Source organism: Ctenopharyngodon idella, chromosome 6 (genome assembly GCF_019924925.1).
Source record: "Ctenopharyngodon idella isolate HZGC_01 chromosome 6, HZGC01, whole genome shotgun sequence".
NCBI classification, from domain to species: domain Eukaryota; kingdom Metazoa; phylum Chordata; class Actinopteri; order Cypriniformes; family Xenocyprididae; genus Ctenopharyngodon; species Ctenopharyngodon idella.
Genome location: NC_067225.1, coordinates 3,509,384 through 3,524,647, shown reverse-complemented (window position 1 = coordinate 3,524,647; position 15,264 = coordinate 3,509,384). Strand labels below are relative to the sequence as shown.

The 15,264-nt window shown below is 36.7% G+C and overlaps 1 protein-coding gene across 14 annotated transcripts in view; it reads right to left on the bottom strand.

The window, feature by feature from the left end:
- The window catches only part of LOC127514061 (KICSTOR complex protein SZT2-like), a 105,788-nt gene that overhangs the window by 19,380 nt on the left and 71,144 nt on the right, over positions 1–15,264 (bottom strand). For 7 of the 14 annotated variants that reach the window (XM_051896420.1, XM_051896429.1, XM_051896424.1 and 4 more), the window contains 12 exons: positions 14,017–14,114; positions 13,442–13,574; positions 13,143–13,270; positions 11,637–11,684; positions 10,699–10,820; positions 10,225–10,407; positions 4,964–5,228; positions 4,744–4,823; positions 3,526–3,651; positions 2,644–2,846; positions 955–1,060; positions 482–565 (listed from right to left, as the gene is read on the bottom strand). In XM_051896420.1, the coding sequence (XP_051752380.1) occupies positions 482–565; positions 955–1,060; positions 2,644–2,846; positions 3,526–3,651; positions 4,744–4,823; positions 4,964–5,228; positions 10,225–10,407; positions 10,699–10,820; positions 11,637–11,684; positions 13,143–13,270; positions 13,442–13,574; positions 14,017–14,114 (1,576 nt within the window). The remainder of the gene's footprint in view (positions 1–481; positions 566–954; positions 1,061–2,643; positions 2,847–3,525; positions 3,652–4,743; positions 4,824–4,963; positions 5,229–10,224; positions 10,408–10,698; positions 10,821–11,636; positions 11,685–13,142; positions 13,271–13,441; positions 13,575–14,016; positions 14,115–15,264) is intronic. The other 7 variants (XM_051896422.1, XM_051896428.1, XM_051896430.1 and 4 more) reach the window with 2 other exon arrangements.

The following is a 15,264-nucleotide window of genomic DNA, read 5'->3' as shown; positions in this document are numbered from 1 at the left end:
CATCTGCTAGTGTTCACATGAACATTTCTATGAATGATTTATGTTTTACTCGTAGGGAAAACAGAGATTTCAATCAATTCATGATCAGTAATTCATACAGAACAGAATAAAACCATTATAATGATTAAAAATTGCATTAATTACTTATTTCAACACATTAACTATGACAGCCCTAATATAAAAAAATTTCATTACTTTGACACTTAATTGAAAGAGATATTAGACATGAGAGGGACTGAAGATCAGATGATGACGTGCTGTTTCCTTGCTGTTGATTCTGTGTGTTCAAATATTAATAACCATAAATAGCGTGAGAGCGAGACAGACTCCATTAAACATCTTTCTCCTCGCCGTCCGCTGAGGCTTTCACAACATTCTTGTGAAAAGCCCAGCGTATGCTCTCGGCTGATGTGCTAAGAGGGCGATTCTATACCCTGATCTGCACTGAAGGCCAGGAGACACAGACAGATGAAGGTCTTACTTGAAAAGCCAGTTCCATCAGCACGATGCCTCCCGGCAGTGCTCTCTGCAGGTGATATGACGTCGAGCTTGATGCACTGCTCTGCTGAGAGAGGCAGACAGGACACAATCACTGTGTGTGTACAGTGTTTGGATATATCATGAGGGCCAAATGTCCTCACTTATATTGTGAAATATTATGATGGCCAAAACCTGTTTTTATTTAAATCTAGTGTTTTGCACATGTTTCTGTGATAGGTAGGTTTAAGGGTTGGGGTTGGGTTAGGCCATAGAAAATATCATTAACCTAATATAAAATCAAGTGTGTGTGTGTGTGTGTGTGTGTGTGTGTGTGTGTGTGTGTGTGTGTGTGTGTGTGTGTGTGTGTGTTTGAACTGTGGCACACAGTTCAAACCTGTGAAATGCAGATGTAAATCAAGATAAATTGGAGTGACTAAATGGCTGAATGTGGATGAGCAGATAATGGTTGTGTACCTTCGGGCTGTCTTCACTCTTCTGCTTATTATATGAGAAAGATGAGAAGGAAGATCTGCCTTCAGTGGATAAAGAACTCAACATGGCGGCTCGGGCTCGAGCGATGCTGCAGAAAGAAAGAGAGTCAGAGCTTGTACGGCCTGCTGGCCAGCTGACCCATCACTAATGCGGCCCTCATGCTTTTGGTCAGACTAAATCACATGCTCCTGCTGCTTAATAAAATGTGTCGACTGTTAGCACATCACACACACTTTACAGAGAACTCTGCAAAGTGCACTTACTGTTGAACATATTGTTACCAGATCACTCTGAAGATTTCATACCATGTTTGACATCACAGTTTGTATGGTATAAAAGCTATTTTAACAAGAAACCTTGACACATTTTGTGCAGGTTATGCTTTGTGACAAAAAATGAAGTAAGAAACTGAAATAAATAACACTTTCCCTTTTTATACTCATGCTTAGGACAGAAATGCACAGTTCAAAACAATTGGTTTGAATTCCAGAAACATATGGTGTGTTCAAGTCCTCCTGGGTAGTTTGCGTTTATGAGTTGGGAAGTCAAAATTACAACGTCAGATGCGCTCTGGTCGGAGCAAGATGGCGATGCACCTTTTCTACATAAACTTCAATGAGATCTTTAAACTCTACATCTACAAAGTGATGAATAAAGAACATGCATCAGATGTGATTGGTTTGATTGGTTTTATAAATCTCTCATTATGTTTTATTATGGTAACACTTTAGTTTAGGGTCCAATTCTCACTATTAACTAGTTGCTTATTAGCATGCATATTACTAGGATATTGGCTGTTTATTAGTACTTATAAAGCACATTAATGCCTTATTCTGCATCACTATATTCTACATCCTTCCCAATACCTAAACTTAATAACTGCCTTACTAACTATCAATAAGCAATAATTAGGAGTTTATTAAGGCAAAAGTCAATAGTGAGTTAGTTAATAGTGAGAATTGGACCCTCAACTAATAAAATCAATATTATCACAAAATGTTGGACTTTTTATTAACTAGTTTTCTTTCGATTAGCACAGGTTTTGTATTTCTTTTTGGAACTGACTAATCATAAGCCTCACTGATTTGAGCTTATACATCTCAGTTTTTGGTTGAAAAAAAGTTCACTCAAGCTTATTCACCTCAAGAAGTGTTCAGAAAATCAAAAATAAGTTCAGATCAATGAGCTGATTAAAAGATTGAATCCAATATTTGGCAATAGCAAAGCATAACGAGAGATTTATAAGCAATTTTTGTACGACAAACCACAAAAAAAGTACAAAAATGATCAAAAAAATATTTGGGAAGTTGTTTTGTGAGCAAAGTCAGTATGTTGTAGTTCAATGCGATAACATTAACTAGCATTTTTGGGAAAAAGAAAATACTCTCTGGGTCAAAATGACCAGAACAAATAATTCCATTCATTTTAACAAATTTAGCATTTATACAGATGCTGCATCCATTGTGTCCGACATGTTTTCTCACTGACACGCACCTAACTCAGAAACTCAGGGCAGTTTCCCCACTCGAAATTATGACTTTGTGGTGGCATTCATGTGCATTCAACTCATAAATGCAATCTTTCCAACATGACTTAAGTGCACCTTTATGGTCAAACCAAGTGCGTTTTGTTTTGGTTCTAGGAGATGCCGTTTTTCTGCGGGACACAGACCTGCGTGCGGGCGACTGCGGTCGGACCTGCACCAGGATGAAGCCCATGCTCTGCAGGTACTGCACATACTGCTGCAGGAACATGCTGGAGATCTCCTGCAGCCAAGGCTCCTCCTTCAGTCGACTCGGAAGCATGTCTGCAGAATCCGTGCTGTAGCTGCGATCCCTCCCAGATGCCGTGGAGTCACTGGAGCGATGCCGCTTCTGTAACCGAAGAACAAGAGAGATTCTCTGAACTGGTATTACTACGGGGAGCGGAGATCCTACTACCCATGTAGTCTTACACAGCCAGACTTTTGAGTATCAGCATAAAGTCTGGTCCATACTGAGCCAAAAATCATTTTCAATTAGAATTACAACTTCAGTTTCTACTTTAAAGCAGCTTTCCAGTGTGTTCACATTCATGTCTGACCTTGACGGGCTAAACAGAAGAAATGAAGCTATTTACACAGAGCCTCAGAGCTGCACCTACCTATTATGTAAGCGCAACTTTTCCAGAAAGTTTGCTTTAGCAAACTGTTTCGAACTCCCGAAACGAACTCCAAACGGATTTCATTTTGGTCTGATTGTATTGACGTCACACCAGTTTGTTCTTCAATTTCGCTTGAAGTATATCGGGGCCTTTAGGCGGGAAGAGAGTGTCTGACTGACATGTAAGGCGACCAACCACAGTCTGTTTTTATATGTGACGTTTTGGGTGTTTAAATCTAAAATCGGATTCAACTGTCAGAGAAGAAGTGAAGTATACAGGTGAATGGTGTGCTTGTGCTACCTTTTTTTTTTTTTTTGCCTTGACATTTTGTTATCTAATGAGACTAACCTCTGTTCCACCTCAATCATTAACAACTGACCAATGACCAAAGGAAGAAAAAGAAAGAGAGACCTTCATCTGTGGCTGTGGCACCTGTTCCTCTTGAATCTGTTTCCGGAACACGGGGTCGAAGAGCAGCGGAGTAGCGCAGTAATGGACCAGTCGAGAGGACTGCTTCAGTGTGTCCAGATCCGCGACCTGTGTGCAGACACACACCGGACACACAGCAAGAGGGTTACCAGGTTTAAACCTGTTTCTTTTTTGCAGCAACAGCTATTGTTTTCATAAAGGTGAAGTGTGTAAAATTTCAACATATAAATACATTCCATCCAAGTTTAATAAGCAGAGACAACTATGTGTCTGATAATCATAGGTTGATTTGTCCTAAAAAGTATCACACTGTGGTTCTGTGGTGCCTCCAAAACATTGATCTGTTAGTTTGAACATCACAACTAGTTCAAGACACTGACTCAACCAACGGTGTGTCTGGTAAATTTCTGATCAGGTTATACTGTTAATATACACTACCTTGCAAAGATCTGAGGTCAGTACGTTTTTTGAAAGAAGTCTCTTATGCTCACCAAGGCTCAAAAATACAGTAAAACAGTAAAAATGTGCCACATGATCCTTCAGAAATCATTCTAATATGCTGATTTGCTGCTCAAGAAACATTTCTGATTATTATCAATGTTAAAAATTGCTTTATATTTTATTTTTGTTGAAACAGTACTACATTTCTTTTTTGGGATTCTTTAATAAATAAATAGAAAGTAAAAAAAAAAACAGGATGTATTTGAAATAGAAATCTTTTGTAACATTATAAATGTCTTTATTGTCACTTTTGATCCATTTAATGCATCTTTGCTGAATTAAAGTATTAAGTTCTCACTGTATAAAAATCTTACTGACCCTAAACTTTTGATAGGTAGCACACTTAGTGGTGACCTGGACAATAGAGTTTAAGCAGTATAATCTAATACGGTGGTCTGGACCTCAGCAGTGTGAAAGGAAGTGAGATTACAGCGAATGGCAGAAACCTCTCACACACTACAGAATACCTTAATGTCCCCACCACATCTCATTAAACCCAACTGGGCCGTACATGCGCTCATACACAGATCTGCATCTGTGCGCATGAGGCAGAGGATCTGCACGCGCTGAAATGAATCTGGAGCTGATGAGCCGCTGAGAAAATCATGTTCTGAGAACATGATGGAAAATACCGATCACACATTATCACCCACATTGTGTGCAAATATTAATGTCTGCACTGAGTATGTATGAACTCACAGAGATGGGCATGTTAGATTGAGCTGACCGCTGCTGCCACGTCACAAACAAATTCTCAATCTTCATTTGTCTCTCCAACTCTGGAAAACAAAAGAAACATCTTGAAATAAATCACTAGCTTTCTGTGCTAATCATTTCATTAGGTGTGTCCAATACACTAAACTTGAGGTCCATATGGCAGCTTCCTTCTGTTTCGGACACAGTGTTGATGTGTTTGTACCTCTGCGTTCTGCTGCTTTGACCTCAAGAAGCTGGGCTCCATGGCGAGCGACTATATCCGCTCCATCCTGATTGGTCAGCGGCCTTCCTGTGTTCACGTCTCTCAGAGCTTCATCAAAAGGCACAAGCTCTCCAGGGAAGGCCAGAGGAGGAAGAACACGCGCAGAGCTGCCCAACCGACCCTGATCTTTACTCGCGGCTGGAGGAACCGGACTCCTTAACAGAGTATCCGCCTCAATCGTGGAGCTCAGGAAGGGGTTGGGCTCCTGTAAACAAGTAAATAAATTAGAAAATACAACATATGTACATATGAACTGAAGAACAACTCAATGAATGAGCATCAAAAAATGGGAATAGTATATAAAAAAGTATGAACAAGAGAAAAAAAAGAAAAAAGAAAAAAAAGGCAAAACAATATGAATTAAAGAACAAGAAAAAGGTGTCAAAAAGTGTAAAAAAAGCAAAGCATTCATAAACGCATAAAGGCAAGTATGACTTCACAGTAAATTAGTACAAATGTATGTAAAACAAAAGGGAATAACCAAAATATAATTAAAAATATAGAAATAAACTAAAAGCAACAAAAAAGCGAGTACAAATGAACAAAAAGAAAAATGAAAGAGCAAATTAAAGTATTAAAAGGTGAAAGCATGAACAAAGGAAAGAAAGAATGAAATTAAGAAAAGGTACAAACAGAAGCATGAGGGAGGGAGGGAGGGAGGGAGGTGGGGGGGGAGGGAGGAAGGAAGGAAGTAAGGAAATAGGGAAGGAAGGAAGGAAGGAAGGAATTATTAATTTACGATAAATTTGAAAATGATTAAAATTAAGAAAAGGTACAAACAGAAGCATGAACGGATATATGAACAAAAGTATGGAAAAATGAAAAACCAAAAGAATAGTTGGAAGGAAGGAAGGAAGGAAGGAAGGAAGGAAGGAAGGAAGGAAGGGACTCTTAAAATGTATTTTTAGTTGTAAAATTAATTTGCGAATCTAAGACAGAAAAACAATGGTGGTTTATAAAAGCGAGCTGCTGCAGGGAGAGGGTGAGATTCTGTTCTCCTCTGGTCTTCACTTTCTCTGGACGTTCTCTTTCATGTCAGTGATTTCAAAGCTCAACTCTCATAACCCTTCAGAAAGTCACTCACAGATTCTGATTTTTGATGTTGCTCGCCTTCAAACTGAAGGAATGGGCAGTGCGAGTTCATCACCCCAGTTCATCAGCGTTAAACCCACTGACACGCAGAGAACGTGCCAGCATGAGCCCTTTCCTTAAGACCACCCAATTAACACGCTCCTGTGCTGTTGATCGCCGTCAGAGAGCGGAATGACAAAAACACCATTAGAGCAACACGGATATATGAACTAATAAAAGTCCTTGCCTTACTCCTTGTGGGAACTTTTGGGTAAGTTAGTGTTTGGAAGACTAGTTAAAGTCCTCCAGGGTGAGTTGGAGGCTTTTCTAAAAGAAGCTCGACCAGATGCCCCATGATGGAGGATGGTCATGTACCCGACGGGCCAATAAGCTGGACTTAAGTGTCTGAACTCTACCCCCTGGGACTCTGACAGATGATTGACGGTTAGGGCAAATTTTCTGCTATGTTGGACGAGCCTTCTGTTAGTACTCATTAAAAGTGTGGAACCACTGACTAGGAAATAAGAGTTCTGTCCTTCACTTTTTAGGGAAATGTAGATGTTCTGTTCATTTATGCTTCAATAACATGCTAAAGTGTGTGTGTGTGTGTGTGTGTGTGTGTGTGTGTGTGTGTGTGTGTGTGTGTGTGTGTGTGTGTGTGTGTCTAAAACACATTTGTGACATTGAGAAATCTCTTAAATGATCCCCAAATATTAAATATGAATATTTAAATTTAATTGAATTTAAAGAGTGCAATATTCTCAACTGTTTAACACTGACAAAACTGACTTTTTGCTATTTTTTCTCTGCTGAAATTGTTAGATTATGCAGAAATGTGATTTAGAAACTCATTTGAAAGTGATCACAGTGTAAGTGAACAGAAATGTTTCCTATTAAACACAATGGTATTCTTTAGTTACTACAATTATACTACAATCACTGAATCAAAAATATGACGGTGTTCTTACTGATGGTCTGCATGTTGATTTTGATAAGGGAGACTGTGTAATTCATAGCAAGTTTCATTTAAAGATTTGTAAAAGGAAGAAAATACCACTCTGGGTACTTTGTGGCAACAACGGTTTACTATATTTGCATAATTTCCATCAAATTTTGTGCAAATTTATCCAAACATGCATATCCTTTACAGGCTCACAAGAGCAAAAGCTTGCCTGAGAAAATGGCACATGGTTGGACAGGTAGGACTGGTTAGTTTTGAAGAAGTCATACACACTACAGTTCAGTTTGGGGTCAGTAAATAAAGTTCAGCAAGGGCATATTAAATTGATCAAAAGTGACAGTAAATACATTCATGTTTCAAAATATTTCCATTTCAAATAAATGCTATTTATTGAATTTATTATGTACTGAATGCTGATGAAAATTTACCAAAGCTGAAGAGATTATGGTACTCCATTATCAAAATATTTAGCAGATTATTGATATAATCAATAATGACGCTGTAAACAAAACAAATTTACTTACAAACTTAAGTCAACAGCTAAGTCAGCCCCACCATCACATTTCTCCTTTTTTGTCGTCTTTCTCACATACATATACACAAAGGTGTATATGTATGTAAAAAAAAAAAAAGATTTGACTGGCCTGACATAAAGAGATGCACTGAGGATCTCTGGTGTCTCTCCCTCATTCTGTTCCTCAAGGACAGACACAGACAAATGATGAACAAAGTGATATTACATGCTGCATCTCACTGGCTTTAGAATAGTCTCTCTGCCATTGCAAACTGACAGACTAAACTCCAGATAGTTTCAGCCTCTGAAACCAGAAACAGCCCTGGATGTCAGGAAATAAACAATGTCTGCTGTAACCTTCATATGTGAAGGAACAGTCTTTATTCTCGAGAAGAATCTCGGTGGGTTTGTGTTTATCTTCTCCCACACACAGACACAGACAGAGCATCAGTTTAAATAAGTAATTTTCTATACTTGTGTAGCATTTTATTTGTTTTCCCTGAAGTTCACTCATACTGTTGAGGTCAAGGTTTAAACAAAAGGTAATACTTTAGTTTTTAGTTTACCAGTTGTAGTCTGATTAACAAGCATGGGAGCTTTTGACTAAAGTCATTCAAAAACTCACAAATTACCAGTCTGAAACAAACTGAATGAACTGAATCAAAATCAAAATCTGACTTATTTCACCTGCAAGTTATCATTTAAGTGATGTCCATCTCAAAATGGACATGTACATACTGTATATAATAAAACCCTGGATCATTTTGAGAAGACAAACACTGAAAGATCCCCAGTTGCAAAAACAGGATTCTGTATAAAACACTGTGCCTACGACTCTCTGGAATGCTTGATTCTGATTGGTCAAACATGGCATTTAGTGCTCAAATATTATTTATAATGATGCTGAACTGTATAATTAACAGTAGAACCAGACATTACATTTACGCATTTGGCAGGTGCTTAAGGTGCCTGACATTCCATGTAAAGTATACATGAATGAATAAATAAAGAAATGGACATTAAATATGTATGTATCTATCTATGCATCTATATATATATATATATATATATATATATATATATATCTATCCATCCATCCATCCATCCATCAATCACTCTACTATCTGGTATATGTATAGTCAATATATCATTGTTACAAAAACCCTGTGGAAATCTATTTTCCATGATATTGCCCTTTTAAAATGTTTATCAGAAATTGAGTATTTATGTAGGCACATGACTGTCATAAGCAGTTATGTTAAAGACCTTTAGGTTTAACACAAAAGCTCTTGATAATGACATCAACAACAGTCTGCTTTCCCAAAATACATCCTGGCATTTGGGGAGAAATCTTGACAAACAGCTGACAACTGAATCAATAACAGTGAATGCTGTGACAGAAGATTTCTGCTCTTTACTGACTTAACAAACAAACATGTTCTGCTGCATTAACTGTGAACATCTAAAACACAGCGTGATTCAATTCGGTCTGTTCAAACGAGCACTCTGGAAAGGAATAAACTGTTTTGGCAGTGCAGTGATGTCTAATTTCAGCAGGACCAGCGGTCTGGATCGTTTCCAGGTGTTTCGTGTTAACAGGTGTGCTACCGAGTGATTACCGTCCTGCCCTGAGGCCATGACAGCTGTCCGTCACTGAGTGCGATATGTCAGACCGCCGCGGGGACCGCCGGAAACTGATGAGCTGCTTAAACCAACTCACTAGTGTTATTCTGTGCGAAAACATAGTCCTAAAAGCTCATCCTAACCAATGTCCAGCAATCCGTGACAGCTTACAGAGAGTGGGTATGTTGAAAATGGCATACTATCTAGTATGTTTGATGAAGGTAGTAAGCAGTATGTACACTACCGTTCAAAAGTTCAGAGTCAGCAAGATTTTCTCTTTTTTTTAAAGAAACGAATAGTTTTATTCAGCAAGGATGCATTTAATTGATCAAAAGTGACAAAAAAAAAATGTTTATAATGTTACAAAATATTTCCATTTAAAATAAATATGGTTATTTTGAACTTTCTATTCATCAAAGAATCCTGAATAAACAACTGTTTTCAACACTGATAATAATCAGGAATGTTTCTTGAGCAGCAAAATTAGATTATTAGAATGATTTCTGAAGGATCATGTGACACTGAAGACTGGAGTAATGATGGTAAAAATTCAGCTTTGAATCACAGGAATAAATTACATTTTAAAATATATTCATATAGAAAACAGTTATTTTAAATTGTAATAATATTTCACAATATTTCTGTTTTTACTGTATTTTTGATCAAATAAATGCAGCTTTGGTGATCAGAAGAGACTTCTTTCAAAAACAATAAAAAATTATTACTCCAAACTTTTGAATGATACTGTAACTAATGAATCAAGATATCAGTCATGAACTGTGAACATCCGTTTACTGACGTTTGATTTTTTTTTTTTTTTTTTTTTTAATATGATTAAAACACAAAATAACCATGTTTATTTCCAAGATCAGATAATTGGATGTCACTGGCTGAAATAAACATGCATAATGAGATTGTGTGACAACAACACAGCAAATTACCATTTGAAATGTTTGTTTCATATACTGTTTGTAATGAATCGTTAGCATGCTAGTATTGCATTGAGAACACAGCCAGAGTTTGCATACTGACCTGTTTCAGATCCTCATGTGTAGGTGTATCAGAGAAGCAGTAATGATGGAAGAGACCCATTTTCTGACTCAGGAGGCAGTTGACCACATGTGCGCGGGCGTTCTGCCAGTGCACCAGTCTGACCAGGCCTTGATTCAGCGAACCACCCAGATCCACCGACCAGTTATACGCATACAGAGTCACCTGTAAACACAAACACATAGAGATATAATATGAAATCCACCTAACCTTGCAAACTAAAGTCTGTCCACACTGAAAACGAAAAAATGCTGCATGATGTAACACAATCACAGTTGATTATAACATATTCAATGGCTGATATGCAGCTATGTGGAGTAGTATGATATTTCACTGTGGGCAGCAAAAGTCCTGTTGCTTGTCACAACTCGTCAAGACAAAAAACATTTATGCAAGAGAGATGTTATTTTGTGTTGCTTACACATGTCATGGCTGGTTATATTCAACCCAACTGACCTTCTTATTGACAATGTGTATGTAAAGGAAGCGCTGGCGTGGAGCCACGCCCCTCACAGCCTGTCCCGGGCTCAGCCAATCACTGTGCTCCAAAGACTCGAATCGCTGCAGACCCTTATGAGCTTTAATAAAAGACAGAATTATGTGAGGTGGTGTAATTTGGGTAAAGAAATTTGCATAGATAATAGACAGAGTAAGAAATAAAGATCCAATAAAGATCCTCAGTAACAAACTGAAGATTTTATGACATTCCCTCCTTAATTACTATCTAATATATTTTAAAACCAACATCAGACCACATACTCATCTAAGTTAAACACCTTCAGGTTTCAATGGTACAGTACAAGCAGGGCTAAAAATGATTTTGCATACATGCATACATGAGTGAACCTTCAAACTAGGGGCACTTCTGACTACTTGAAAGCTTGAGAAATGGAAATTCTTTAAATATACGTAATTTTTTTCAAAACATTAGGATCTGTTCAAATGCAAAGTTGATTTTGGCATTAAGTGTGATTGTAATGGCACCAGTATTTAGGACAATAATTCTAGATTGATCAATCAGACAGAGAGAGATAAAAGGTACAATTTTACTGATCAATTTTTCTTAAATTTATTATAATTCTTTAAATGTATTATGATTCTTTTAAACAAACAAATCATTAATTTACGGTTTTGGTTAAAAATAAATGTTTTTATGTTGAATCGGATTTCTCTGATTTCACAGAATTTCCATAAATTCATTATTATGGGAAGTATGGTAATTCTTTGAAAATACAGAAAATTACAGAAAATAGACAGAAAATTCCTAATTGAAGAATCACTCAAATATCCAGCCCCTGTTAGAGTGTGTCCGTGGTGTAATGGAATGATTTGGAGGAAGGCCCCCTGCCACTGTTGCAACAGTGAGGGCCACTAGGGCCACTTTATAAACTTACGTGTGCACCTATTTAGTACTGGACTGTTCTCTTCATCTGAACTGTCTTCTGTGGGCAAACAGAGATGAGCACACACAGCTTTGCAAAACAAGACAACTCTATATTAATGCAGCATTCACACACACACACACACACACACACACACACACACAGCTCTGCAATAGACAATATAAGCGAAAGAATCTATGAAAACAGAATAGCAAGACAAATAGTAATCATTCATTAAACACTCATAGGCTAAAAGAGATGAATACACTCAGCAAAAAAAAAAAAAAAAAAAAAAAAAGAATAAAATATTCATTTGCAAGATCAGTTTAACACAAAATAAAAACACAAAGCAAAGCAATGCAGTAAGAGATTTTGGTAGAAGAGAATGTGATGCATCTGAGCTCATGGTGAGAAAGTGGTTAGGCTATAAAGAACAAGTGAAGTTAATCACTTCAGAAACTTCAGCTTTGGTTACAGGGTTTAATGGTAACACAGAGAGAGCAGTTAGAAGCCAGATGAACTGTTGACCACAGAATTCAGTAATGACCTTACACTGCTTAGAGCCAGTTAAACTTCAGGCAAATTAATGGAGTCTGATCTTAAAAGTTTCAGTATCATGAAGCCTGAATGTCACAGAGAAATGTCTCGGTCATATATTACCCGAAAATCAAAAGAAAAAAAAGCAAGAAATCTTGCTCAAAGACAATGAAGCCTATTTTAGGGTGGTTAAAACTTTTCTTTTTTACATTGTGGCAATATTTCATGCAAAGTACTCAGCATTCTCATTAGAAAAGTAGATTTTCAAGAATATTTATAAATATAAATAATTTCAGGACTAAATATTACTACTATTTGTAGTATTTATTTTTTAAATTACACAGTTATTCATTAATTTAAGTAATACTGCAATTATACTGTATAAGTTTATATTAAACATTAATATTTATTTTCTCTTTTAATTCTTAAACTATTTATTTACTTAATTATATACTTATTTTTGTATTTCTCTGTCACATATAATAATATAGGTTTCTTTTTCTTTATAGCAATTATTTCTTGATTATTTTTTTCCATTTAATTTTGGGAAGAAATATGACCTGATTAGATGATAATTTTCATGAGATTCAACTGAATGTATAATGCACTGCAAAGGTTGATTTTATGCATTATAATGCATTCCCAATGCCTTATAATTCACCTTGTAATCATTTATATGTTCTTACGAATAAGTGCAAACACAGTTAAATTACATCATTACATCATACACATCACTTTTTAGAGATTATAATGCATTATTTCCAAATGCATTATTTGTTATATTGACACTTACTTGTTAATGTTGCTTTATGAAATGTATTATAACTGTGTTTATAATAAGCTTATTCATGAAAATATAAAACAAACTGCAATGTGCTCCTTGGACAGCTTCCTCCAATTTAAGTTCAACCTGTTAAATAATCTTGGAAGTGTGTGTAATCTAAGATGACATGATAATTGCTGACTGAACATAGGAGGTACCTTGCTCTGTACTGCAATGCCATTGGCTGAAGTTGCGACCAATGAGAATGAAGCTCCTGGTGGCAGCAGGCGGTTGGCTGATGTGCTGGATGATTGACAGGGGGACATATATATCTCCCTGAGGACAGCTGGTGACACACACAGGAAACAGCTCATCGGTTTAAGCATAAACTGAATCGACAGAAGCATCTGATGGTACATTGCACAGCTAAGCACCAAATGCAGAAGCAACTAATCACATCTTTTCAAACATATCTGGACCGTTCTGTTGAATGCTTTGACATGGTTCAGGAACACACCTGGTTCTTTCGAACACTTTGACCGTGGTGTCACTGGCCAGTGAGCTGACCAGATTGACAATCTCTGTGAGGATGGAAGGCAGGAGGAAATGATGTGAGACTTCAGTTGAACAATGCTGGATGGATGGACAGCCTGCAAGAGAACAAGAGAAAATAATTCAGTGATTCTTTAATCAGGGGACTTTTCTGTCTGCTAGGATGATATGAAGAAAAACTCGCCCTCTTCCATATAATGGTAGTAAATAGCGAACAGCATCAAGCTTTAAAAAAAGATGCTAAAGTACCACATTATGATCCCACGTGACACGTGTCATATATTTCAAGTGTTCTGGGGGTATATGATAGGGTTTGGTGAAAAGCAAACTGAATTTTTTGTCTTGAGAAGATATACAAGATAAACAAGATTATATATATATATATATATATATATATGAAAACACAGTTTGATGAAATCTCATTTAAGTTTCAGTTAGTCAAAAGTGCCCCTTCATGTGGCCAAGTGGCCAAGTTTATTACATCATTGTAAATTTGTACAGTCATAAATAGAAAAGTAGTATACGGATGTGGGAACTCACCCAGTTTGTTCATGAAGGTGACCCAGGGCAGGTACGTGGTCTGGTAGACGGTTTGAAGAGTGCCTGTATCACCTTCCTCCAGCTGGACTGCATGTCTCCTACAACACAAACACATCCAGACACAGTTATATAGGCCTATGTGGATGATAATTGTTTTTGTTTCAGGTAATTTCAGCATTTACGTCTCACAATTTATTGGCAGCTGAATCAGAAATGTCAGTATTCTCCCTCCACCCACAACCAAATTATTTATTGTATTCTGTCAAACACAAAGGATGAGTGGTAATTTAGGGTAAACGTACCTATTAAGCTCACCAAAATCTACATTGAGACATTTTTAGTGCACAAGATATTGGTTTTAGTACAAGAAGTTATGTTAAAATAAAATATGAATCTCTCACACAATAATATTTAATTTTATTTTAAATGACAAAACCATTTCAATTAAGATGTACATCATTAAATGCAAAAATTCTGGCTGTGCTTAATGGGTACATTTTTGTACCCTTTAAGCACACCCCTATTGCCATTAAGCTCACAACATGTTTTATTAAAAATTCTTGTTTATTTTAAACAAGCTTTTTAAAGAATTGAAAAATGTTTTATTTGAAAGTACAGAATCGATTACAAAAAAAAACAAAAAAAAAAACAGAACACCAAAATCAAGCAACAAGCCATTCAATTTGATCAGTTATATATTCTAATTCATGACCGGTGTTTTGTTTTGCTGTATCCTCTGCGCTTCCGCGTTCTGCATTACATCTTGCGTCAAGTCAGAGTTCACTCTTTCACCATAAATCGATGTGCACGGGCGTTTGTCGGAAGCTAGTTATTTTAGTTTTTAAAGTTTTAAATAAGGACATTTATTTTACAGAAATGCATCGCTTCGCTTTAGAAGGCCTTTATTAACCCCCGGAGCCGTGTGGATATCTTTTATTATGGATGGTTGCACTTTTTTGGGCTTCAAAATCTCATCCTCTATTTATTGTCATTATAAAGCTTGGAAGAGCCAGGACATTATTTAATATAACTCCGATTGTATTTGTCTGAAAGAAGATAGTCATATACACCTAGAATAGCTTGATGGTGAGTAAATCATGGGGTAATTTTTATTTTTGGGTGAACTAACCCTTTAAGGCTGTGAAAATAAGTTAATAATTTTATAAAGATTAACTTAAAGTGACAACCATCAGTTAATATTTAAAGTCTGCTTATGAAGTATTTACATAGACGTTTAAAGTGGATGAG